This window comes from Silene latifolia, chromosome 10, assembly GCF_048544455.1.
Source record: "Silene latifolia isolate original U9 population chromosome 10, ASM4854445v1, whole genome shotgun sequence".
Lineage (NCBI taxonomy): Eukaryota > Viridiplantae > Streptophyta > Magnoliopsida > Caryophyllales > Caryophyllaceae > Silene > Silene latifolia.
In genome coordinates, this window is record NC_133535.1 from 161,270,965 (window position 1) to 161,297,869 (window position 26,905).

The window sequence follows — 26,905 nt, forward strand, 5'->3', positions numbered from 1 at the left end:
ACACGACGGCCGATACGCTAAAAGAGAGACGTATACTCAGCGCAATTGAGACGCCAATCTAGCGGTCAATATGCCTACACAGTTACGGACGATATCAAAGCCGCAACCCCGATTACCTCGGTCAAAACCGAGAGCGACGGGGAACACGACGGCCGATACGCTAAAAGAGAGACGTATACTCAGCGCAATTGAGACGCCAATCTAGCGGTCAATATGCCTACACAGTTACGAACGCTAAAGACGTTGAACACAGTTGAGACGTGCATTCGAACTACCTCGGTCATGCCGAGTGTGGAAACGAGCACACTCAATCAGTAACGTGAAAAGAAGCGAAGAACTATGATCGAAGCCCCGGCCAAGCCAAAGGCCGGCAAAGATAACTTTATTACAGGAAATTGCAAGGAGAGTACAAACGACGGCCGTCCCCATGTGGGTAGCCTAAACTCTACCTACCAAAGTTTTACAAAAAGCAAAAAAACAAAAAAAAAAAGCAAAAGGTTACAGACTTGGGATTTGAAGCGCCAAAAGGATGGCAGGGAGAGAAGGCTCAATAGTTGGCCCCCGAACAGCTGAAGCTATCCGAGACGCCGGGTGAGTCCGGTGACGACCGCCCGTCTCGCTATGCCTGCCGTTGCCCTCCATCTGTAGCAACGGCATCTTCGGTGGCCGGCTTTGAGGAAGGCTGACCATCTCCAAGTAACTCCTTCGCCTCAGCTGTCTGAGCCGCCTTCGCCGCTTCCGCCTTCTCCGCAGCCTCAGCTATCTCATCCATGAACTGGTCATATTTATCCCACGGGAAGGAGCCGTCAGGGACGGACCTTCTGATTGCCTCCCTGGCCGCCTCCTCGGCCCGGTCCCGGAATTGGACGCACATTTTAGGAAGGAGATCATCTTGGAGCATTTCAATATCCTTCTCTTTTTGAGCAAGGATAGCCTGCACATTACTGAGCACCTCCGCCTGCTTGTGGAACCGACCCTCCCACTCGTCCCTCTTGGCAACCACAGCGTCGTAGGCGCCTTTATACCTATTCCGCTCCTCCATCATCTTGGCCGTGGCGCCATCAAAGATCCTCAACTTTGGCCCTCTCGGCCCTCGGCGACTTTTCGGCCTCCTCCGCACGCCTCACAAGAAGCATGAAGATCCGCCTTAGCCTTCCCGGCTTCCCCCTTCGCGGCGGAGAGATCAAGGCGGAGCCTTGTAATCGCCGGCCCGGATTGGGCCGTGGCCTTTTCCTGCTCTATGATAAGGGAGGCGGCCAGACGACTCCATCTCCCCAGCCTCTTGTATATTTTCTCGCCCTCCGCCACGAGCTCGGTGGGAGTAAACTTCTGGGGTAAGGAGTCCACAACGACGTTTTGGTCACCAGCCTTCTCAGCCGCCTTCTCAGTCGCCTTCTCCGGTCGCGGTTCCGTGAGAACGACAGCCGCCGACGATGGATCTACAAAAAATTTACACAGAGCATCCAGGTCACCTTGCGTTGACACGTCAGAAAGCCTGTCGTCAGGAATGCCCAACGAGCCGGCTAAATCCGAACCACAAGTTAAATCCGTACCGATTCGAACCCTCTTAGTTGGAGTCTTTGGTGGAAGCGGTTCCTCCCCGAACGGCGGAAGGAGTGGGTCTTTCCTCTTCCTCGGAGAAGGGACCTTAGCAACGGTCACCTCCTCCTCGAAATGTTGATCACCTCCACATGAGCCTTTTCGGCCGGGGGGTCGAAGAGGAGTTGCCATTGAAGCGGCCGCCGACTTGGACGCCGCCTTCTTCGATCTCTTCGGCACACCACCAAGAACCCGTGCCTGAGCCGTCTCCGGATCCAACGCCTTCGTCTGTTTGTCCATGAGTTCGTTAGGGGACACTCGGCGATCCTTCAATTCAGCCGTAGGATGACGGGTGAGAACCTTCCCGTCCTTATCAAGCCCCAACCTCCCCAAGTCTTTCTCCCGATGCGATCCCGACCAAACCGATCTGCAAAAAACCGAACAAGAGTTACATAAAGGAAGTAAAAGCAAAGCTCAGAAAAAAGAACATAGCAAGCAAAGGTAGGCCTCACACCGACCCCACTCACCCTGAGGGCCGGTATGAGGCCGACGCGGCATAGCATCTCGTCCCGAAGAATAATCCGAGTCGGGGCGCCATCCCTCCTCGGATCAAATAGCCGCATTGCCGCCTCTCATCCACAGAAAGAGGGACAAAAGTAGCGTCCATCTTAACCTTGTTACCCCGGGAGACGTATTTCTCATACTCTTCCCGGGTCTCACACCGTAGGTGAACGGGGCCCTGAAAAGACCGAGGCAACGGGTAGTCCTCCGACTTGGACGTACACCCATCGCTCTTGCCGCCTTTGCGGAAGTGAGTTTGTTTACGGAGACATATCCCGGCTCCGTCTGCACGCTATACCACCCCACCCTTCGGGCGAATGACGGCCGAAGACTATGAAGTCGGCGGAATAAGTCAACCGTAGGGACCTCCCCTTTAAAGAGACAGAGCCATACAAAGCCGATTATCGTCCTCATGGCCAACGGATGCGGCTGGGCCACGCAAGATTCATAGCTTTGATGATGGGCACGACGTGTTCGTTCAAAGGAAACCGGAGCCCGTACTCCAAATGCCCGATGTACACGCCGATATGACCGGGGAGGACAAAGACCGCTGACCCTCCCGAGGGAGAACAATTTTGTACCCCTCACCAAGGAAGAAGTGATCTCCGAAAAGAGTTTCTCTGGAGCTGCTTGCGAACTTATTCGTCCAGGTACGGTCGAGGCCAGTCGTACAGGCCTCACCATGGTCTGGAATAGCCCTCCTCCCACCACCAGCGGGAGCCCCCTCACCGCGATCCGGAGTAGTAATCCTCCCACCGTCACCGGGAGCCCCCTCATCGTCATCCTCATCTTCCAACCCCTCCAGGAGGGCCATCTCAGCTACAGGGGAAGGAGACCTAGGCCCCCCAAACCTTAGCGGGATGGCCTCCGGTATCTCCTCCTCATCAAAACGCGACGGGAACCCCGTGCGCGGAAGTACCAATCCCGGCATCAGCAGAAGACATGATTCACAAAAATTACTAGCAAGAAAAAATAAAAGTTTGTTTGTTTACCTTAAAGAAAAACACTCGCCGGATCAAATCTTCCGAAGATTAAAAAGACAAAGACAACCCTTGAAAGTTTGGAGAGATGAAGATTTTAGAGAGAAATTTTCGAAAATAAAATGGAGGCCAAAATCACGGAATAACTACCCTATTTATAGAGAAAAGCCCATGAAGAAGGACCAATCAGGGCACCCATGAAGCGTCAACCAATCGGCGAACACACACGTGTCAAGCATGCAACCGCGGAATGTCAATCGTCGCAATGTTGAATGTCAATCAATGCAACAGTGACCAAACGTCTTCAACACGCCTATCCACATCTCTTCGATCGTTCATCTCCCTCAAACAAATTCCTAGGTATCTAGTCTCCGCCGGCTACCGATCAACCAAGCCAGGAAGCACCGGCCGGGGGCAATCCAAATCAACCGGCACTCTCAGCCATGGTCTCGGCCAGCATCATGTTCTTTTCCACATCGGATACCCTTTACGCATCCATGTGGAGGGGGGATATGGTACATGGAGCGGCCTAGCAAGGGCCACGCTGGTACACAAGAAGACACCGATACAGAAAGATTTTCGCTGAGTATACTCTGCAGAATATACGCTCGGCATACATCGGAGCCCATACCACGGCATAGACTACGCTGGGGGCAAATTGATGGGGCATATTCTGCACCGCTGACCAAGTCAACACACCGAGCAAGGTCAAAGATATCCACAAGTCAACGACTTAGATCGCTTAGCCGATGCGACCCATCGGCTCGCTAGCTGTGGTGTCGGCATGGCAACCCGCCAGCCGGGGCACATATCCGCGTACTCACATCCAAGACCCTCGGCCGGCCTGCCGTAGGTCCATCGGCCGAGGGTAGAACGGTCTTTCCACCTGATAAGCCACTTGGCCACTTGGCCACTACGTGACAAAAGGTGAAAGCCTATAAATACTCCTCAACCTTCATTGAGGAAAGGATCCAACTAATCTGAGAACAAAACCTAAATACACTATTCATCTGGTAATATCTCCCTTATCTCTCTACAATACACCTCTAGCCAAGTATCACAAACTAATCCTTTAAGTTTACGACTTGGGCGTCGGAGTGAGTACGCTTGCACAAAGCCAAGCCCTCGCCTTCGTTCATTGTTGCAGGAGAGGCCGAGAGGAACGATAAGGACAAGAAGAATCCAACCAAAGACATTACTCTACAAGCCACGGGTGGTAACGATACTTGCTCTGGAATTACACCCGGAACAATTTTTTTATAAATTATAAAATTATTAGTGAATATCATAGATTTAATGAGTTGTTTTTTTAAATAAAATTACTCAATATAAGTAAGTATGTGTTTTTAAATAATATTCTTTTTACTTTATTTCGTTGCCTATATTATGTTTAAATTATTTTTTTCATTTATTTAAAACTTATTTTCGTTAATTTTAAAAAATCCCATATTTTGAATGTAATCTTCCCCTTTTTTGAAGTTTCTTTATTTTATTTTTTTTGACAAAACAATAAAGTATTTCTAAGAACGGAAATCAAATCTATTAAATTTAAATGACTTGGATATTTTCTGAAGAATATTTATCAATTAAATTCCTAAATCTTATTTTTTATATAAGTTTTTTATGGTTTAATGGCATATTTTTCCTATTACTGAATTACAGGATTTTTAAAGAGTTTTTTGAAAAATTGTTAAATTTAGTTTTCGAATTTTTTTGAAGATTTAAAAAAAAAAAATTCAAAAAAACATAAGTAATTTTTAGATGTTAAATATTTGTTCATTTTCTTGAGATCATTTAAAAGAATTAGATTATATTAATTCAAATTAGATTAGCTTAGATTATACAGAGTATTAATACATTGATTTTATTATAAAAATAACGTGCAAAATAAACTCAAAATCGTTTTCTTCGGAGTAATTTTTCAGATTTGAATTGGGTGGAGGAGATGAGAGGAGAGGGAGTAATTAAATGGTGTATAGGACATGATGGGTCCTATATTGGCCAAATTTCTAAAAAATTTCAGCCAATGAGAAGCCTTGAAAAAACCTAACTTTTATACTAAGTAGATAGTATTGACTCGTTTTAAGTTTAAAACAAATACTCCCGTCTTAAACAAGAATTTGTGACAATCCAAAGTTTAGGCGCCTCTTTTACTAGACAAAGGTGACTCGGGAGTTCAGGTCATTAGCAGGTCGTACATAGCATAAAGTCAAAAACTTGACTCGGGGGTTCAAAAATAAGACAGCGATAAACTAAATGCAAATGCTACTTGAAAGACGATCAGTCCTTTCTCCTACCTCTGCCACTGATCATTATACAGCAGAACGAATTCATCTTCTAAATTAACTACTGCAAAAGTCGATAAAGTACATATACCATAGCACTTAGCACTACCAATAATAAATAATCCTACAGTCCTACAAATAGCAATCCTGTATTGACTGCTAAAAAGTCGCTTGTTATCGAATTAGAATAACCCCTAACACCAGTAGACGATATGATGCCAAATGCTTGCGAAACATAACTCGTTAACTCAGTGAACAGTAAATCTGAATAACCTCTGATAACTTGCTGATAAAACGTGTTTTCTGAGTGAATTAGTTTTTCTTAGGAGACGCCAAATCAAAAGCGGAAGCTTCAGGGAACTAGGCTAATCTCAGCTCGAGATCATTTTGAACTGGAATCTTGATAGCTGCTGTGGAATTGAGGATAAAACAGGTCCATATCTCTGCCATCAACCAAATAATGCAAATTAACAATTTATCTCGATATAAACAATTCCTGAAAGTTACAAGCTTGAAGACGGAAACAGCAGTTTTTTTACACAATGAAGACATCATCAAATAAACAACCATAAATGCTACATCAAGAACCCTGAAATTGGAAACGAGTACTATCTACTATGTCCTACGATTATTCAACTTAAACACAAGAACTTATATGCAAGCTTAAGACTTATAAGCTATCTCATAAAGACACTGCAAATTAATAAAAGTGGCTCAATCCACAGCTGTACTGATCTGTGTCTCAAACGAACTCGACGAGATCAGAGATCATTATAAACAGAAACACATGCAACTGCCATGCTGCGATGGACCCTAGACAAATGAAGAGGAATGGAGTGAAAACCAAGCATCTATCTCAGCCATGCTTTCCAGACAAGTGGAGAGCTTAAGAGCTATTCTCCTACCTGATGCGTAAATTGAATCTAGTCCTACTACTTGTAGTCTAAATACAAATGCTTGAAGGAAAGACATTGAACATAGTCCAACATCAAAAACAATGTACAAAATACATTGAACATAGTCTAAGATGAAATGGTAGGCATATTCGTATCACTACCTAACCCCTAGGTAGCACCGACACGGACATGAAACGGACACGTAACACGGCATACCACGAAATTTAGGACACAGGATACGTTATTTAAATTTAATAAAATATACTTTCTCCGTTCTTATATGATGTACCCATTTGTTGAATATATGAGTGTAGTATTTTAATAAAATGGGTACATCATATTAGAATGGAGGAAGTATATATTATACTGTAGTTATATATGTACGATTTTATTTTGAAAAAGTTTTTGGTATTACATTTAAATAAGTGAAGGTAAAACTTGACATTGATTATAACTCATTCTCATTTCCAAAACCAAAACCCAACTTATAATCAATCTCTTTCGACATCTCATTACTCGACTAAAGAACATCATTTGCACCCAATTAAACTTATTTCCCCACCAAATTCCACCATAAAACAACCCACACCATTCACCTTAAATTCAACTTGATTCCGTTTGAAGGTTTGTCCAAAATGTGTCCAAATACCATGGATACGTGTCGGACACGTTCACAATTAAAAGAAGAAAGTTAGACACGGTTTTATAGGTGTCTGACACGTTTTAACGCGTGTCCAACACGGGTATGCCGATTAGGAGCGTGCTACCTAGCCTAACCCCAAAGGAACGACAAAAGGCAAGGCTAAGCGTTATTGATACCCTTTTGAGTTGCACCGTACATTTCAAAATCAATTTATTTTACAAATTAAGTGCAGCGGAAAAGAATAAACACCGATAATTAGCTAGTTAGCTGGAGCTACTAGCCACTTCCTGTGAGGACTCAGAGAAGCAAATTCGTATGAAACTGTTTCGGGAAAGTTTTGCATTGATTTGGTCTATGCTTACAAAAAATTCCAAAGCTAAAGTATTCGACTAACCACTTCCAAAAATTCCAAAGCTAAAATATACATATAGACCAAATCCCTGCAAACCTTTAGTTACCATGCATACCCAAGGCACTCAATGTAAACTCTGAGCATATTTGGTGACGTCTGTTAATATGGTGATTTGGTATAGGCTTACAAATATTCCAAAGTTTGGGATAGAGTTTACATTAAGCCTAGACCGAATCCATGCAAAGTTTAGTTACCATCAAACGCTAAATTTGACAATGGTTATTCGGTTTAGGCTTACAAAAATGCCGAAGTTAGGTGTCCTCATACAAACTCTACCAATTCCAAATATTCCAAAGCTTGAGTATACATATAGATACCTAACTAGAGGCAATTAATCTAAACTCGAGAATATTTGGAATTGGTAGACTGGTAGAGTTTCTGGGCCGGAACAAGACAGAATATTTTATTTTAGCACTGGGACTAACCACAATCAAAATTAACCACTATACTTAGCCAAGTGGACCTTTTATGTGCACGCAATTAGCCATGCCATTGGCCACAACACATGAGCCAAAAGACTTGCCTACATGGAAGTGATTACAATACAATAGGTATCTACTGATAGCTAACTTATGCTCTTGATGCGAGGCTAAAAAATTAGGAACAAATGGATTTTTTGTGGAGATACGTATATTAGCTCTAAAACTGCCCACCACCCACTAAGTGAATTTTTAAACGGGCAATCAAATGTAAAACACTTCACATAGTGGAAGTGTGAAACATATGATTACTAAGTTTTGGGCATTAAAACCAGAAACCAAACCTTCCACTACAACAAGCAACGCGCCCAATTAGTTGTTATCGTGCACTTATTCTAGCAAGATTACCACAATGTATGAGCTTGAATGTGATCCATAGCTTCTTAACACGTGGTTAAGAATCCATTAGACAGTGTTCAAGTGATGTGCACATGATGACTCGAAAGGTGTTTCAGACATGAATTAAGCTTCAAATTCGACACACTAAGAACACTTAGGGCGACTCTATCAAATGAATGGGAATTGCCAACACCAACTCCCTTTGTCCCTCAAATAGTACACATTTGCTTTTGGATCATCATCTTTTTATGTAAGAATATGCAAGCGGGGTTAGAAGTCCAAGCTCCACTTGTCATTCTCTATCACACAAGACCAAAAAGAAAACGTAAACTATTAACAGGGGATCTAAAATGGCCTACGTAAATTATTCACAGGGACAAAATGATTTTTTAAGAACTACACAATCGATTTCGCAATCAACTTATTTTTTTTCCAAAGAGTAGAGGAAGACATTTTCGAGAAGCAGCTAACAAGGAGGTTTGAACACTCTTGCACCAAAATAGAAGTGAATAGAAGTAAATGCTGACTGCCTCACCATCATCTTAATACCACAGTAACCACACAAAGAGACTGGACAAGCTCTACTGCTACAATGGTAAATGAGGCTTATGAACACAGATCACTACACTACGTAATACGGCCTCACAAGTCACAACCATGATAAACGCCACAGCCACACAAAGGGACTTGATAAGCACTACTGCTACAGTGGTAGATTAGGCTCAAGCACACATATCAGTACAGGCAGATGACACAGCATCTAATTTCCTCACTCATCCACTACCATCCCCAAGTCCTTTGTGTCGTAAGAGCTGACAATGAGACCTAAACCAGCCTACCAGAAACCAAACATCCTTAACAACAATGACAGAATGTAGACATTCAGCAATTGAATAACAGACATCTGTAATAGACATCAGCAGCTTCACCGATGTATGATTTAAAAAGGAGTACGCCCTCCATTTCACTATGATCTTCTTGTTACTGTTGCACACATTATTTTAGGGAAGAGGAACACGTGGTTCTTATTTAAGGAGGGTGTATAGAGATGGGGTAATATAACTAATATTAGCCATACATGATGTGTCAAAAAGGAAAGAGGAAGATCATACAAAAAAGACCCAAAATGAAAAGGAGGAAAATCTTAGTGAAATGGAGGGAGTATAAGACTACGATAAACTACCGCAAATAACTTGTTAACAATGGCATGAACAGCACTGCAGCCCTGATTTGAAAATATATATATATTAAAAAAAACAAAAAAAACAAAAAAGACCAAGATATGAAGCTTGATAACACACCTGGACATTGTCATAAAGTTCAAACAGTGGTACAGCAAGGAGTTTCAAGTTTTTGGGCACAGCAAAGTATTCTCTCTCAGACAGGTGCACAATATATAGTTTTTTGCACTCCTGCATCGCCACAAACATGATAATCAAATTGTCAGTGAACCATTGAACATTGACAACAGAAAGATTCTATAACAAACTTGTGAGATTAACTTTACTGGAATGAATTACTTGTTTACGTTTAAACAGACTTACCTTTGGCTTCATTATATGTGGAGGACAGTACGGATACATAATAGTTTCAAAGTTTGGACGCCACCACATAGCTACGCACTCCCCGATCTGAAAGAAGCAAAATGTTAACATATTTTGGACACTTACGAATGCAAGAACCAAAGCAGAATTTAAATTATAGGCAGCCATCTGACTATCATAATACTAGCATATATGAAAAATTCATCCTAACATGAATAAATAGATTGTGTACTCCGTGTTGTAAATCTCTCTGCTCCTATAAAATCACATGCGACTATCAAAAGACAAAAGATGACCAGAAACCAATGTTTCCAGCAACGTGCACCTCCAAAAGATCCAAGTATTTCTGTTTCAAATTCTTCATTCATCTCAAGGTCTCCTTAACTAAAGGAGCGGAAAATATCTTTAAGCATTATAGGTGAAAGCACTACCTGCCACTCTGGCTGCATTCCAGGTTGATTAGCAGCAAGCTTGCTAGACAATTTCCTTTTCAGGCCCTCAATCTCTGCAAAATAGCTGCAGTTAGCACACCTCACATCTCTATGTTAAGGAAAGTACTAATCAGAATCATCTCAAAAGAGAGCCCAATTACCATTCTCGCCCGGCTTTAACCTGCCGCCGGGAAGTTTGGAAAACGTGTTTCCGATTTGGAGAAGAAGTATGTGTGGATGATTGTGCTCCTGAACCTGCATCACCAAAACAACTTAGCTGGGTATGTGGAAACATAGGGCGAAGGGTATCATGCACACAATTCTCAAACTTGATATACATTGTTGAGTCTTGTATGAGGTTGGTTCGCATACAAGAGCAACCCAGATCCATGTGTATTCCTCACTCAATTATAGAGTCAATGAGTTGATCTAACATGTGAGAGTGTGAGACCGTCTCATATAAGCTTTTTGGTAATACAAATAAGCTTTCAAAAGACGAGTTGTGTTCAGGAGCCCAACAGGGCCAACCAAATTGGCATTGGTAACATACGAGCCAAATATAAGCCTTTTGATAATACCAATAAGCCAATAAGCCAAAAATAACTTAAAATATCCATAATTAGGGCAACGGTCATCTTTCAAATATGAATCCTACGAACTTTGAAAACAACAATAGGTTATAATTATAATTTATAAGAAATTATAGACTAAAAGAGAGTTTAGAGCTATACCAGCAGAATAGCTTCCACACTAGTCCTCATCCCCTCCTTCATGTAACTAATACAGAAAATTAAGAGCAACATACATTAGGCCTCGTAAAAACTACATACATATACATTAACACAACATGAACCCTCGTGACTCAATAAAAAAGAGAGAGGTACAAACTTGAACTATGAGATAATTACATCAAAAACTACTCCCTTCATCCCGGTCATTTACAAAGTCCAAGGAAAGAGGAAGGGTCCAATTATTAGATGACAAGTGGACCAAATTGAGTGTGGAGGATCCAATTGCCTATCAAAGACATTCCTAAAAATATAAAGGCAAACAATTCACTAAGACACCCAAAATGGAATAGGCAGACAAATGACCGGTACGGAGGGAGTAACTGGTTAAAGAGTAAAAATACAAACTTTAACAATGAACCAAAACCCAGATGAAAGTTCAACAAGGGTTCATACAATTTTGCATAACCTCAGGCAAATCATTGTAACATAGTAACTACAACCAAAACTATCTAGTTAAAGGGTACACGCACAAACTTGACTGTCATCTGAGTAAGAAAACACAAGTTGAGAGTTCAACCAGGGTTCACAGGAATACAATTTTGCACAGCAACAACATCATCGCCTTCGTCTCCAAATGATTTGGGGTCGACTAACATGAATCATCCTTTCAAACCGTCAGAGGGCGCGATAAGATAAGGAAACAATTTTGCATAGCATTACAAACAATTCACAAGATAATTACAACAGAAACCATCAGATTTAGGTGTAAAGATAGAAACTTTGTACACAAATTTACATAACATTACCAAAATTTAGAATTAATCACAACAAAAACTAATAACCAAAGAGGAAATAAACAAATCGTGGTGAAATTTTAATAAGGGTTTATAGAAATTTACAAAACATTACGAAATCATAACTTTTATAAGATAAATTACAACAAAAACAATAAGAAAAAAGATGAATAGATGATTACTTGAGTTTCATGCGAGCAAGACGATCAGCAACAGAAGTATCTTTCTCCATTTTAGGTTCTTTAGTTCCAAAACTGTAGCTTGATAATGGGTATGTGTTCACTACTGGACATGTTTGCATCATCTTCCTCGGTGTTTTCTTCGAATTTCTAGGGTTCTAATTGACTTAATTTAAGTTTTGCGATGTGGGAATTCTGGGGAATTTGGGGAAAGTTGGGAGACTGAAAAGGGTTACGAAATTGGGAATTTTTGAATTGGGGTTTTTAACGGAGTGCTGGAAGGGGCTCGTAATTGTAGGAGTGTAGGACTCTGTGTTTACGTGGTGTTTCGGTGGATCTGGATTTCCCCTATTAGATCCAACATTGGTTATATTGATCCTGGACTCTTTTATTATGCGGGTTTAGTTTGGATTTGAGACGAAAGAAGGAATGAATAGGAGATTGGGGACTTAAACTTGCTCTTCTCTTGAACATTGAACAACATTTATCGATTATAGATTCTTATTTAAGACGGGTATGTTTATCTTAAGGTTAAAATGTGTCAAATAGTAAAAATAAGATAAAAGTAGAATGCATAATGAAAAATAGCAGGTTTGTTTAATATTCACCAGTGGGATACTTTATTACAAATGTACAAATTTGTTTATTTTAATAAAGATTATGAAGTTATTTTCTTTTATTAACATGTGATAAAATACTTACAACTTTTAACTTAAAAAAAGAAAAACAAATTTATGATCAAACATTTGAGCTAAATTAGCTTGGCCTAACTCACTGCCCGTAGGGGTGGCAAGGCCCACAGATGATAGTTCATCAGGCGTGGGAAGTGGCACCCTAGGCACGACATAATGGCACAACAGGCCGAGAATAGAGGTGTACAACATGGCGGCCAATTTGACCTAGCGTGGTCTTGAGGGCCTACTTTCAGCAGTCCAACACAAGCAGTTCCTCCCCTCGGGACAAGCTAGTGCCGCATTTTTCCTGGCCCAACCGGGTCCAAACGCTAAAGAATTTAAAAACAAAGGTGCCACATCCCCACCCGCCCTCTACTAAGTGGTATGGGCATCCAGCCCGGTCTCTCATTCGTGTCGTGCTAGTGTTTCCGTGCATGCCGACCCTCAGCCCGGCCCGCCCCACAGAACACCTCTAGCCGAGACCAATCCATTTTGGGTATTAGACATCACTCACGAGGGCACAATACAATTGACGATCATTGCCACCCTTATGAGTTAGTAAATTTGACCCAACTCAATTGACTCAAACCGTATGAAACCCGACACCTAAACCGAGAACCAGAGCATGGCTCGAAACTCGAATTGACTGGCCTAGTATAACTTGACCTGACACGACCCGATTTTCTTTTTCTCTTTCCTTTTTTTTGCATAGTCTATTATTCATATAACCAGCCTATTATATCGTGATAATAAACCGACCCAAAATAACCCCGCCTACTTGATCAATCCAAACTATTGCAAATTGAATAACCCAACATGAATCTAGTCTAGTCAATTGCCAATGACCCAACCATCCTACTCCACTTTAGGAGACCCTTAACTTTTGAGTCAAGAGTAGACCCAACAAAGCTGACTTGCCCCAAATAATCTGATTCATACCTGAATTGGGACCCAGATCTAACCCGAAATCGAAATTGACCCGACCCTATTTAGCCTAACTCGGATGTTTATTATTGCAAATTGTCCGTTATTTCCAAATACCTTGAAATCAATCAACCCAAAAATGACCCGAATCCAAAATAACCGAGCTCATTTCTTCCAAAGTGAGCAACTCAAACTCGATCTAATCCGACTCAATTGACCCGTTTTTCGGGTCTAGTCAAGAGTGCGAGAGACTGCCAAGAGACACAAATGAGTGCATGACACATTACAAAGTGCGCGCCAAATCACCTACCATCCCAATCCCCAATAACCACCTCTTCATATCACTCTTCTTCCCCAAACATTCTTCCCCAAAAACCACTCAAAAACCTCACCATTTCACCAATTCACCATACATACATACACCAAAAATGGTGAAGCAAAAACAACAAGTAATCTCCCGTTTCTTTGCACCAAAACCCAAACAACCACCATCATCACCACCTCCACAACCTCCCAAATCCCCACCTCCTTCATCAACATCTCCAAAAATCACATCAACAGTCACTTTTTCCCCTGCAAAACGCCTCAAAACATCTGAATTCATCTCTTCCAACACTCCTCCATCAAAAAAATCCAAACTTTCTCTTCAAAAGAAGCTTCTAGAACCTTCTAATGATGTTTTAGAACCTTCCATTGAAAAATCCCATGTTAATTTATCAGAAAGATCCAAACTTTCACCTTCAATACCAAATTCCAATCCTACCCTTCATCAGAAATTCCTTCAGAAGCTTCTAGAACCATCTGATGAGGTTCTAGAACCTTCCCCTAAAAATACCCATGTTGGTATTAGTGGTAAGGTTAAGTATACACCACTTGAGGAACAAGTAATTGAATTAAAAAAGAAATATAATGATGTTTTATTAATGGTAGAAGTTGGTTATAGATTTAGGTTTTTTGGTAAAGATGCTGAGGTGGCAGCTAGGGTTTTAAGTATATATGCACATGTTGATCATAATTTTTTAACTGCTAGTATTCCTACATTTAGGTTGAATGTTCATGTTAGGAGGCTAGTTAGTCAAGGGTATAAGGTAGGTGTAGTTAAACAGACTGAGACTGCAAGTATTAAGGCACACGGGTCGAATCGGGTTGGCCCATTTACTCGTGGGTTATCTGCATTGTATACTAAGGCTACTATCGAGGCGGCCGAGGATTTGGGTGGTGGGGGTGGAGAGGAGGGGTGTGGTGAGGTTAATAGTTATTTGTGTTGTGTGGTTGAGAAGGAGGTGGGGGTGGAGGGGAATGTGGGTGGTTTTGGGGTCGAAAACGGGGTTGAGGTGAGAATTGGGGTTGTGGGTGTTGAAATATCAACTGGGGATGTTGTGTATGGAGAGTTTAATGATGGGTTTTTGAGGAGTGGACTTGAGGCTATTGTTTTGAGTTTGTCTCCTGCTGAATTGATTCTTGGGGAGCCTTTGTCTAAAAGGACTGAAAAGGTAGCTTTCTCGTTAAATCTCGTTTAAGATTGTCTTAAGTTTTAGATGGCATCTTTTTATGCTATGCGGTTCCATTAATGATATTTTGCTTTTGTTTAGTTCTCATGTTTTGGATTTAGGCATTGTGGTTGAACTTGCTGTGATAATTGAGGTTGCTTTTAAATTTTGTGTTGTGTGGTGTGTATGGTAAGACCAACATTTAGTAGTTAAATTTTGACAGTGGTTAAGTGTTGTACATGCTTTATTATAAGGAACGGCGGTCTTGCAAGTGATATCAACTGATTAACGCATTGATTTAATGCGGAGTACAGAAGGCTTGGTTCACTGTCTCATAGTCCATTTAGTTTACCAGTGAATAGCTAATCTGCTGATTCTGTATTGCCAAAATTAGCTTGCGAAATTTATGATAGTGAATTTAAAAAGAGGGTTTAGAGAGGTAGAACTTCCTTTGTTATCAATGATAAAATTCATTTGGATATGTCTTTGATTGATTAAGCTCTGACAATATGTCGTTTTAACACTGTTTCATAGTTGCTACTGGCATACGCTGGGCCTGCATCTAATATCCGGGTGGAGCGAGCTTCACGTGATTGTTTTAAAGACGGTGGTGCCCTGGCTGAACTGATGACTTTGTTTGAGGATACAACTGAAGGCATTTCAGAGCATAAGCATGACCAAGATAAAAATGGTGAAGATGCAAGTGAAGTATTCCGTGAGCTAGCTATTAAGGTAATTGATTGCATTTAAAGTTTTAAAATGCTCTTGGTGTGTTTGTGGCTAAATAGTAGAAGCTTATTCCCTTGTCGATGCTCATCACAGTTAGTTGGGAATACTGAGCTAAGATCTTCTCTTTTGATGTTGATTCACTTGTATAATGCAAATTAGTTTTGATTGATAGGGTATCATGGACATGCCGCCACTGGCTGTGCAAGCATTGGCTATAACTGCACGACATCTCAAACAATTTGGACTTGAAAAGATTTTCTCTCATCATGCTTCATTTCGGCCCTACTCAAGCAACAGCGAGATGAGTATCTCAGCTAACACGCTTCAACAACTAGAGGTAGTGGTCCACGTTTTACGTTAATGATGAAAGGAGGAAAAAGAAAATTGTAGTCGTAACATTAAAAAAACGAAAGTAAGGTTTTATAGGTTCATCTGAAGCCTGAAGGCATGATTATTGCTTTCAACTTGATTGTGCTTGAACTTATTGATCACATGTAATTTTGTGAAGCTTATGCTTGAACCATTAGTAAAATATTCCTTAAACTCGTCGCAGTTTTAATTCTTTTCTTCTTGGGTGGATGGAGCTTGGCAGAGATTTGAGGGCCTGCTTTTTTGGGAAACTATTATATGTGGCTCGTTGATTAGGATATTATAGCTGCAGTTTTCTCCATTTTCTGGTGATTGACTTCCAATTTAATACTCCCTCTCTTCAAATCCAAATGCCTCACAAATTCAAAATCCCTCTTATAAAAACCTCAAAAGGAAGTGCTTTCTTGGTTGTGCGAGTAGCGGAGAGAGTGTCTCAAGATGTGAGAGAGAATGACCTATAAAATAACAGACGGAGTAAATTTGATATTATCTCTTTGCTATTTGTGCTGATCAGATTTTATTTATGCTTTTGAAGATATTGAAGAATAACAGCAATGGCTCCGACTCAGGTTCCTTGCTGCAGACTATGAATCACACGCTTGCAATATTTGGCCAAAGGCTTCTAAGGCATTGGGTATGGTCTCATCTGAACTATGGCTCTATATATTTCAATTTGGTTCACTTTAATCTACAATCTTTACTCCTTTCCCTTGTTCAGGTAACTCACCCATTATGTGATAGAAACATGATAACTGCTCGGCTTGATGCTGTTGCTGAGATTGCAGAATCTATGGGTTGCTCTAACGCTAATGCTTCAGCCAGCCACCAACTTCTTGATGATGATGACTTAGATATAGCAGCTACTCGAAGTGACATAAACAAAGTGCTTTCTTCAGTTTTGAGTACATTAGGACAATCCCCTGATATTCAACGTGGAATTACAAGAATATTCCATAAGACAGCTACCCCTTCTGAGGTAATGAATATTTTAAAACCCTTCTTGATTCTGTTTATGAATAGTGTTCGAATATTTGTTATTCCCCTTCATCTTTGGTTGAAAGTGTGTGATATCAGGGATAAGTGTATCTTTAGTGAAGGCCAAGTTTTTTTGTACAGTAGTATGTCCACATAGATGAAGTCTTAAATTTGTGATGGAAGTACGTGGAACCTTTTCGGCCTCAAGGTTCAAGGTTCTCGTAATTTGTGAAAACAAACTCTATCATCTGCTTTCCAAATAATATTTAGGAAATAGGTTGGCAAGAATTTATGCTTTGTAAAGATGCTTGGTTCGCAAATATCACGTTGCTGTAAATTTCCGTTCATTTCTGCTCACTTTGAACTGCAAAAGAGAGAATAAAAACAGATTGATTTAGTGGTAATGTTCACTGATTGTTTCTGTATTTTGTCCAATTAACGGCACAGTTCATCGCTGTTGTTCAAGCAATTTTAACGGCTGCAAAACAGCTCCAGCAACTTGAAAGTCGAGCAGTTAGCTCTGCATTATTGAGAAACGTAATTCAGACTGCTTGTTCAGCTAACTTGATAAGCTATTGTACTAAACTTCTATCACCACTAAATAAAGAGGCAGCTGATAAGCAAGATCTACTGAATCTCATTTCTTCTGCTGATGGCCATTTTGCCGAGGTTTGTTGCAATTATTCACCATCAACTACTTCATTTTACAGTTTGTCTCTGATTTGTTTATTTAATTATTTTAACTGTCATGTCAGGTTTCCGAAGCTCGTATGAAGGTTGAAGTGGCAAATGAGAAGTTGGAATCGTTGATCTGTTTGTACCGCAAGCAACTTAAGATGCACAAATTGGATTTCATGAGTGTTTCTGGGACAACTCATTTGATAGAGGTAATAGGCATGGCACATCATCCCGTTATATGTAGTATCCTCTCCGTTCATGAATCATAAATGAACTTCCTACTTCCCATTCTGGGATGTCCATGAATAAATATGCTAACTAAAATCATTCCTTTTTGGTACGTGATGTTTGATCGTGGTTTGTGACTGCTCATCTTCATTAACTTACATCTCCATACAACCATTATTTTGTCCCTATTTTTTGTGCAAAATACATTAGGATTTTAGGAAGTTTATTGTGAATGGAGGAAGTACTATAATACGTCACCATGAGCTTCTCATGAATCTTATTTTCAGTTGCCTTCAGATTCCAAGGTTCCTTCAAATTGGGTGAAAGTAAATAGTACCAAGAAAACTGTTCGTTATCATCCTCCAGAAGTTTTGAGTGCCTTGGACCAATTATCATTGGCAAGTGAGGAACTTACTATTGGTTGTCGTGCTGCTTGGGATAAATTCTTGGGGGATTTCGCCAAGCATTATGCAGAGTTTCAAGCTGCTGTTCAGGCACTTGCTACGTTAGATTGTTTGCGTTCATTGGCAATTTTGTCAAGAACAAAGGTATGATGAAGAAACGAAGAATTACCTCTTCATTGTAAAACACAAAAAACCTGTTTTTACTTTTTTATCTGTGTGGATAACATTACTTTCATTGTTATACTCAATTTTTAAACTCTGATGGCACTTTTGTGATTCAGAATTACGTTCGTCCAGTTTTCGTGGAAGACAAAGAACCAGCTCAAATACAGATTATCTCTGGCCGTCATCCGGTATGTTCAATTTTTAAATCCGTTTGATCTATTTATGAGATCGCTTTCGCATATTTTGGACCTGAAAAACAGAAGCAAGAGTATAATACATAATGTTTTTTCTTTGTTGTTGAATAATTCCGCCATCAAAAATATTTGAGAAAGAAAATAGAGTTTGTGTGTCGTTTTACATCTTCAATGTTACTATAGCCCATGAGCGCAAGCCTTCATCTATTACAGTCCTTTTCTAGGTCACACTTTTACACTGTCCGAACTCTGACGACTGAAGTTGTAGGTAGACATGGCTTTGTGAACTAGGGATATGAAGAGTTCAGTTATTTGATCTCCCAAAATGGATAAAAAAAATTTGAGCACTTTCTACAGGCTTCAGTTCTTGTCACCCTGGATAATTAGGATTTCGATTGTGAGACCTCCGTAGTTCCACAAGAGTTTGGCCTCTTCTGATTAAGCGGGTCAAGTGTCTAGTCACATTCTAACTTATTTATTCCTTGAAATATTTCGTGAACTGGTTTTGAGTTTTACGGATTAATTGGTTAAGCTTTGTAGGTCTTGGAGAATATACTGGAAGACAATTTTGTGCCGAATGACACTCATTTACACGGAGATAAGCAGTTCTGCCAGATTGTTACGGGACCAAACATGGGCGGCAAGAGTTGCTACATTCGCCAAGTTGCTCTCATTACAATCATGGCTCAGGTACATCACAAGTGAATTTTACGGAGTGGCAAACCCTTCTACTTTGATGAATAAACTGTGATTTCCAAATTAATGATTTTTCCAGTTGGCTTAAATAAACTGCACCTTTACTGTTTTGGCAGGTTGGTTCGTTCGTACCAGCTTCTTCGGCTAAACTTCAGGTTTTGGATGCAGTTTATACCCGAATGGGTGCATCCGACAATATTCATCAAGGGAGGAGCACCTTTCTGGAAGAACTTAGTGAAGCTTCTAACATACTCCACCACTGTACATCACGTTCCCTTCTAATTCTAGATGAATTGGGTAGAGGCACGAGTACTCATGATGGTGTCGCTATTGCCTATGCTACTTTGCACCATCTTCTACAGCAGAAGAGATGCTTGGTACTATTCGTCACTCATTATCCTAAAATTGCTGATATCCAAAAAGAATTTCCTGGTGTGGTCGGATCATACCATGTCTCGTATTTGACAACGCAAGAAAATAATCATAAAAGCCTAGAATGCGGTCAAAATGAGACCAAGATGGACCAAGAAGATGTCACGTACCTATATAAGCTTGTACCGGGTGTCTCTCAGAGAAGCTTTGGTTTTAAAGTCGCACAGCTTGCTCAGGTCAGTTGTCATTGAGAAAAAGGATTACGCATCTGAGGTAGTACCTCAGACCTGTAGTTTTTGAGCATATACACATTTTTTCTGAGCATATTACCATTTATAATTATAAATATAGTTTTTGAGCAATATTATATTTTTTTAGTGTAATGTTTTAGTAAATGTGCTCAAAAACTTTATACTAAAGCAGAACTCAAAAACTTTAATATAAAACTCAGAAAATAAATAATAAGAGGTGCTACCTCAGATGTATAGTCTATGAAGTATGAACTGCTTAAAAAGTCGTAAATGTCGAAAATTAATACAAACTCCGTCCTGATTCAGAAAAATGTTACAAGGGTCAAGGGGTGACATTACTTTTTTTATTAACTCTCATTTTTACGGTTTTTTTTTTTGTTTTTTTTTGTTTTGACAATTTGAAAGCAAGGTGCTTGTATTATGCAGCTTCCCCCAACGTGTATTCAGAAGGCAATGGTGATGTCTACTGAGCTCGAGGCATTGATCCAAAGGAGAACGGCAAAGAATGTAAAGAATAATATTACAGAGGGATATCAGGGTACTGATGAAAGTGATTCATCGGAAAATACTGGCTTGTTGGTTAAAGGAGACAGTGATCGCATTGCTCATCTGACTCTTGCGTGTTTTAATTTCTTTCCGAAATTGTGGTCTGCCTTGGAGAAAGATGACGCAGCAAATTGTCTCGAGCTTCTAAAGAGTGCTCACATTATCGCAACAGAATCAACAAGTGAACGGTTCGTGACTAGTTCTATTCCCCCGGATCCCCCTAGTAAGATAAACGCTGATGAAGTATAAAAAAGCTTGTTTCAGATTCATTTTTTGTTTTTCGCTATGTCGATTTTTAAGATTTTAGGAACACGATAATGTAATTATCCTTGTTCAAGCTCAAGCAAAGCATTTATCATCCTCCACAATAAACTCTGTTAATGTTTTTTGCAGATGAGGTAATGCAATGTTCGTATATTTGAGTGGTTTGATTGCGGCAAGGTTCTACTGCATTACGTCTTCCTCCTACATATGTCGATATTTTTGGTTATCCTCGGCGTTGAGCCCTCCATTTTGCTTGCTTCAGTTGACAACTTACAGAGTCAATAGGATCAATTTTGTAATTATGTATCCTTACATCGAGTTGAATCATAGGCTTACGAGTTATGAGCTTATGTCTAACCGTGTACAATGGTGCATCTGTGTGAACAAACCAAAGTGAATTTATTAATATTAACAAATAGTTGGGAGTTTTTATTGATATGGAACAATAAATAATGAAAAAAATGTACATCTTTTTAGTTTTGACCTCACATTTTACATAAACCAAATTTAAAGGAAAGTAGCAACTTTCTCGATACTAATTGCTTGGCACAAATACACCTCGGGGATTATTTATTAAGATAAATACAAACAATAAAGCATTTCACTCTTCAAAATCAGTCGGAAGAGGAAAATGAATCTCTTCTCGAGAGTTGCAACGGGAAAATACCGAGCCTAGTTCTCTTCACTGCAGAACCACGGCAACAAAAAACGAATAGCACAAATGCAGATCTACAGGTATTCTACATGATTGCCTGGAATCAACCCAGTTGGAGAAAACAGTGGAAATCAACCTAAACAAGGTTGATTGTGAATGACACGTAGGGATGGGTGTCCGCTTCACCCCCTAGACCAGCCATTGGTCCAACTTCCTCCTCTGCTTTCCAGTGCACACTGCACGCAAATAACGTTCACAAGAGTAGTTGCTAAATGAATCAGCAAGAAGAACGGCAACAAAAAAGTCATGGTTTTGCTGGGATGGTTTAAAAAGGAAAGGTGGGTATCTACAATATTATTCTACATCGTGGAATTTCACAACCGAATGATACAATTCAGAGCTCTTTGCAAGAGGTTGTCTCTTGCAAGACACGGAATCAATAACAGTTGGGGAATTATAAATGTCTCTTGCAAGACACAGAATCAATAACAGTTGGGGAATTATAAATGAGAAGTGCGTGCATGTCTTACTGCAGTAAAAAAAAAATTAACCTGTGAGAGAGTCTCGTAGAACGTACAAGTATTTGTGCTTAGTAAGTAAATATAATCAGTTCAGCTCAAAAGTCAAAACCCAGACGCATGACGCAGATGATTTTAAGTTTTTAAAGTGGTTACCTGTTAGCACTGCCGCAGTGTCGTTCAAGAATTGAGCGTACTTTCTTTTCACTTTTCTGGGACGGAGCTAAAACACATGCCTATAACATCCACGAGATTGTCACTACTAAATCAAAGGCAACCAGTATTAGACTGCAATGAGAACTAAGGTTGAAGGTATAGGTACCAGAAAAGATGGTGGCAAGCCATATCTCAATATGCTCTCAGTGAAGACCCGTACAGCACAAAAGTGCATCCATGAGCTAAAAACCTGTTCAAACATTTTTGTTAGCTACTTTATGCACAACATTCTAAATAAACCAATGAAGAACTAGATGTGCGATAATTCAACCATAAAGTATATAAGTTTTCAGAGAGCTAGCAAAAACGTAACGGAGTTTTCAGACATTTACCTCTCCATAGCTAGAATAGCACCACTGTAAAAGAGAGCTTCTCATTGCTTCCTGGTCGTGCACGAGTTTGTCCAACTCTTGCTTCCTTGAATCTTGTGTTTCTGAGTTGTATTCAAAATCTCGAACCTGATTAACATCACAAGAATAGATACAATGAAAACAATATAATCAAGGTTCCAACCATCATGACCACTAATAACACCGGGTCTGTAAAGCTTGGAAGAAGAGCCCCAAAAATCTCAGATTTTCACATGTGAGGTTTTTCCAACAAGGAAAACAAAATGAGAGAAGGAATATAAATAAGCATGTAAACAAAATCACCTGAAACCCTCGTTCACGTGCTTTTATCCTGAAGTTATCTGCGACACGATTGAACAAAGTAACTGTGTAGAGGGCATATTCATTGTCCTCATGAAGCTTTTTAGATGATCTAGGGACCTGAAAAGGCTAAACTTTAGCACCAGGAAAGCCAGTAGCAAGGAAGACCTCTGAAATGTAATAGAAGACCGTGATACATAATGCACACAGCACACATATGTACTCATGAGACATATTCACCATCCATGTCCACATGGCAATACTATATGTTACTTCCTCCATTCCATTTGAGTCTATACATTTTCCATTTTGAGTCATTCCACTTGATTCTATATATTTCTACTTATAGGTAACATGCGACATAGCACAAGACCATATTGACCTTATTTTTTCAGAGTATGACCAACCTATTCCCTCCCAGCAACCCCTACACCATCACTTGAATACTTATTTTTTCAGACTTTAACAAACCTATTCCTCTCCTAAATATGTGTGCAAAAAAAAAAAAAAATATAGAATCATATGAATAACATTTTTCACAAAAATTGTCCTTACCACATAGTCGGTCAATGTCTCATAGCTAGACAGCCAGTCCTTTTGTGAATACTTAGAAACAACTGCCAAAAGCGTTACCAAATGCTCTGATGAAACGATATCCTCTGGCTTTACAAGATTTGAAAGATCTTTAACAGCTAAGCTGAGAAAGTTACAAAGCTTGTCAGCAAAAACCTTCAGAAATATAATTGACGATAGAGTGCAACTAGAGATTATGAATCAAACCTGCCAGTTTGTTTGCGGTTGATTGCACTAAGTTGACTACGCACATTGTTATACTCAGCAACACGAACCTATAAAGAAAGAGATATTTACAAGTTTAAATGATCATTTCTTATTGTCAAACTAGCTAATTAAACAAGTGAGACACATGTATCAAAAACTAGGATATAGAAACAATGTAAGTATAGAAAGCTAACACCATTGTAACTTCCTCGTTCATCAGCCAATGTGAAAACAAAAAAATCCAAGGTACGGATCATAAGTTAGAAACTGCTTGACCTTCGCAAACATGTAATACAACTAGCTTGGTTGGTTTAAATGGTTTCCGATGATTATAACAAGAAAAGGAAGAAATCAAGAGCGGTGAAGGAGACAGGAAAAGAAAGGCAAGGGATTCTCTCACGGAGTTTCTTGATAAGAATTGGGAGATAGAGTCGAAATCAAGAAGGAACTACTTACAGATTTTGTACAAGAAACTCTTAAGTCCCTACTAATGCCCTTCTATTTCTTCCAAACCCTCCCACCTCCCAAAGACAACAACAACAACAACATTACCCCAGTGCCTCAATGGCTCCCGCAAATTGCGGGGTAAGGGGGGGTCGGATGTACGCAGCCTTACCCTCCCACCTCCCAAAGATTTATAAAAAATTACTGTTGTCATCTTTCCCTAGCCCACACCAATCCCTCCAACAAAACGCATTTTAACATAGTTAGACACTTATCATTAGCTAAACTAAGAGGGTCACTATACAAAACAGAGTATTCTGCTATACAAGGCTTCAGCTCAGCATAGTGAAGCCAAAGCTTCAACTCAGAGTCAACCTCACATATAAAGTATAAACTAAGTCTATTGTCCCTTTCTTAGCGTTGTAGTAGTATTGACAAGTAGGTTACGAAGACATACAATTCCCTATTTCCCTTCAATAAATAAAACGAATTGGCCAATAATTAAAAATCCAATTCTTAAAAAAGAACTAGAACCTCATCTAGCCAACCTCCAGATAATGAATAAAGCAAAATTCCCTGTATTACCCAATTTTCTCTTGAAAAGTTCTAAAATCTGAATTATGCAATTTGAGACCACTCTGGGTTGATAACAAGTACTCAGCAAGTCTGCTACCCTTTTCCTAGCAGGTTCTCTCATAAGATTTCGATGTAGTAACGCCAATTACGTATCCTACCTGTTACTCCACAATTTGCGTAAATCCGACACCTCTTACCCCCACAATTTACTGGAGACCTTTGGGCATTGGGTTAATAGATTATTGTTGTTGTTGTTATCGTTGTATAAGGGACTCAGACACCAACTTGCCCAACTATACCGATGTTAGAGAATGGTCATTAATCCAGCGCCAGAACTTTAACGATTGATAGTCATAACTTCTACAACCCAGTGCCAAAACTTCTAAAACATAACTACACAAGTGTAGGGACTCAATCACCAATCTACTGCCAGAACTTCTAAACTTAACTTCACTAGTGTAGTTTGCTAGAATTCATCTGTTAGTTATTCAGAAGTCGTCAACTCAACCATAGCAACTAATCAATTATACCTAAACACCCAGCTTATATTTTCATATATCTAGAAAACCACCAAGTTGCATCAAGTCGAAATCTTTGCGGCATATTCTCACACCAATATCATAAAATTAAGAGCAATGATATTTGGGCATCAGAAAACTTTGCAAAATCAAAACTTCACATAACAAAGTAACAAACTAGCTCCACAATACCTTCAGATCATCTTCAACCTTAGCAACAAAGCTATGAATGCCATCAACAGTCTCCTTTAAAGGCGACATTGTCGGATACTTAGCCTCATCCCAAACAAACCTATCGAAAACACGAACCCCGACATTAAAATCCAGCTAAACTCAAATTCACAAGTCAACTCAATCAATCAACCAAACATCTAAATCACTCAAAATAAAAAGACCTCACTTTGTAAGGTAAGAATCAATTGGAACTCCATCAACGGTCAAAGAACCGGCATCAACACCCGACGATCTCTCCAATTCATCGATCTGACGCCTGATCTTTTGCGTCGCTCCCTCGACAAACGCATTCGACTACACAATTCATCAATTCAATCATAATCCATACCAATTATCAACAAAATCAACACACATTACTCAAAAAAATCGAAACAATCAATCAATCAATCAAATTATCACCTTTAATAGATCATCAGCGAGCGAAAGAAGAGAATCTAGGGTTCCAACACGGAGATTAGGCACATTGAACTGCGAAATTCAAACAATAACAATTTGAAAACACTAGATCAAAAGTAAAAAAATTGAAAAACAAAATTGAAAAATTAAATTGAAGGATTAATTACGCGATAAAGAGGAGTATCAAAGGATTGTTTGGAAATGGATTCTTGTAATTGGCTCCACACAGTTGAAGCAGATGATTGAACAGGTAACGATGCCATCCAATATCGTGTCGCCATTGTTTCTCTCTCCTTTTTGTTTGATCAAGCACTAATTTCAGACTTGGAAGCTAAAATTGATTGATTATCCTTGTTGGAGTATCACTATAGTATTCGTATTCACAAATTCTCACTTGAGACCGATCCGTATTTTATTATGAGTAGTCCGTATTAGTTTTTTTTTTTTTTTTTTTTTTGGTTTGGAATAAAACCCCAACGAGTTTTCTAATCATTACGTAAATCGGCCAAAAATAAAGAAATAATGTCAATCGGAACATCTACGCCCCAAACTCGGCGTCCTGATTCCTATGGAATAAAATGCGCTAATCTATGAGCTACCTATTCTATTTAATTGTCTACTGACAAAAATAAAAGAAACAGAATCAAACCAGATACAAGCGTTAAAAATATCCTCATAAATAAAAGAGATGTCACTTCTATCCCGCTTTCTAGCTTTAATTGCATTAATAACCGCCCGACAATCGCTTTCGATAACAATCTTCAGCTCCTCAACTCGTCTTGCTTCTCTGAGTCCATGTAGTACTCTCATGGCTTCCGCAAACTATGGATCTCGCCCACTGCTCATGCACTTGAATCGTGCATACCCACTTCGCCATACCATCCTCACTCCGACAGACCATACCCCATCCCACTCCTACATCCTTAGCAAACCCACATCAACATTAACCTAACTTCGCCATACCTATTCCAGGGCACCATCATCCCTCCCTAACAGCCTCACTACGTCTTTCTACGCCTCCCTCACCATCCATATTCTGTAACACCCCCTCATACCAAGGTGCCTTACCAGGACCACCCTACCATGAGAGTGCGTTACCATCTCGGTTGCCCGGGTTAGTACATATCAAAAGCGTCTGAACTGAGC

The 26,905-nt window shown here is 39.9% G+C and overlaps 3 protein-coding genes across 7 annotated transcripts; 1 reads left to right on the forward strand and 2 right to left on the reverse strand.

The window, feature by feature from the left end:
- Nucleotides 1-5,312: 5,312 nt before the first annotated feature.
- Nucleotides 5,313-12,177, reverse strand: LOC141606759 (pre-mRNA cleavage factor Im 25 kDa subunit 2-like). The gene is made up of 7 exons (XM_074426038.1): nucleotides 11,817-12,177; nucleotides 10,841-10,886; nucleotides 10,271-10,364; nucleotides 10,110-10,183; nucleotides 9,679-9,765; nucleotides 9,436-9,546; nucleotides 5,313-5,808 (listed from the first exon to the last, which is right to left on the reverse strand). The coding sequence occupies exons 1-7, from the start codon at nucleotides 11,936-11,938 to the stop codon at nucleotides 5,737-5,739; spliced, it is 606 nt and encodes a 201-aa protein (XP_074282139.1). The 5' UTR covers nucleotides 11,939-12,177; the 3' UTR covers nucleotides 5,313-5,736.
- Nucleotides 12,178-13,715: 1,538 nt separating this feature from the next.
- LOC141606760 (DNA mismatch repair protein MSH3) lies at nucleotides 13,716-21,208 on the forward strand. Of its 5 annotated transcripts, none has more exons than XM_074426042.1 (13): nucleotides 13,756-14,904; nucleotides 15,436-15,633; nucleotides 15,803-15,967; nucleotides 16,535-16,633; nucleotides 16,718-16,975; nucleotides 17,422-17,643; nucleotides 17,730-17,861; nucleotides 18,168-18,428; nucleotides 18,566-18,637; nucleotides 19,184-19,333; nucleotides 19,456-19,947; nucleotides 20,389-20,696; nucleotides 20,902-21,208. In XM_074426042.1, exons 1-13 carry the CDS (start codon nucleotides 13,840-13,842, stop codon nucleotides 20,903-20,905), a joined length of 3,426 nt encoding a protein of 1,141 aa, XP_074282143.1. In that variant the 5' UTR covers nucleotides 13,756-13,839; the 3' UTR covers nucleotides 20,906-21,208. The 5 variants fall into 5 exon arrangements, with proteins under 5 accessions (XP_074282145.1, XP_074282143.1, XP_074282142.1 ...); XM_074426041.1 differs by having other exon boundaries at nucleotides 13,757-14,904; nucleotides 20,368-20,696; XM_074426044.1 differs by lacking the exon at nucleotides 20,902-21,208 and having other exon boundaries at nucleotides 13,716-14,904; nucleotides 20,368-20,833.
- Nucleotides 21,154-26,147, reverse strand: LOC141606761 (V-type proton ATPase subunit C-like). The gene is made up of 11 exons (XM_074426045.1): nucleotides 25,927-26,147; nucleotides 25,763-25,831; nucleotides 25,530-25,657; nucleotides 25,322-25,421; nucleotides 23,592-23,659; nucleotides 23,367-23,508; nucleotides 22,815-22,931; nucleotides 22,494-22,619; nucleotides 22,268-22,351; nucleotides 22,102-22,181; nucleotides 21,154-21,663 (listed from the first exon to the last, which is right to left on the reverse strand). Exons 1-11 carry the CDS (start codon nucleotides 26,038-26,040, stop codon nucleotides 21,564-21,566), a joined length of 1,128 nt encoding a protein of 375 aa, XP_074282146.1. The 5' UTR covers nucleotides 26,041-26,147; the 3' UTR covers nucleotides 21,154-21,563.
- Between the last annotated feature and the right edge of the window lie 758 nt (nucleotides 26,148-26,905).

Coding starts and splice junctions, on each gene's coding strand:
- LOC141606761 (XM_074426045.1), bottom strand. CDS start 26,040: ATGGCGACACGATATTGGATGGCATCGTTACCTGTTCAATCATCTGCT. Junction 22,620..22,814: donor CACGTGAACGAGGGTTTCAG/GTGATTTTGTTT, acceptor GATGTTAATCAG/GTTCGAGATTTTGAATACAA. Junction 22,182..22,267: donor GCTTGCCACCATCTTTTCTG/GTACCTATACCT, acceptor TGGATGTTATAG/GCATGTGTTTTAGCTCCGTC.
- LOC141606760 (XM_074426044.1), top strand. CDS start 13,840: ATGGTGAAGCAAAAACAACAAGTAATCTCCCGTTTCTTTGCACCAAAA. Junction 15,968..16,534: donor ACACGCTTCAACAACTAGAG/GTAGTGGTCCAC, acceptor ATGCTTTTGAAG/ATATTGAAGAATAACAGCAA. Junction 17,644..17,729: donor CTGATGGCCATTTTGCCGAG/GTTTGTTGCAAT, acceptor CTGTCATGTCAG/GTTTCCGAAGCTCGTATGAA.
- LOC141606759 (XM_074426038.1), bottom strand. CDS start 11,938: ATGATGCAAACATGTCCAGTAGTGAACACATACCCATTATCAAGCTAC. Junction 10,887..11,816: donor CTTGCTCGCATGAAACTCAA/GTAATCATCTAT, acceptor TTTCTGTATTAG/TTACATGAAGGAGGGGATGA. Junction 10,184..10,270: donor GTTAAAGCCGGGCGAGAATG/GTAATTGGGCTC, acceptor GCTATTTTGCAG/AGATTGAGGGCCTGAAAAGG.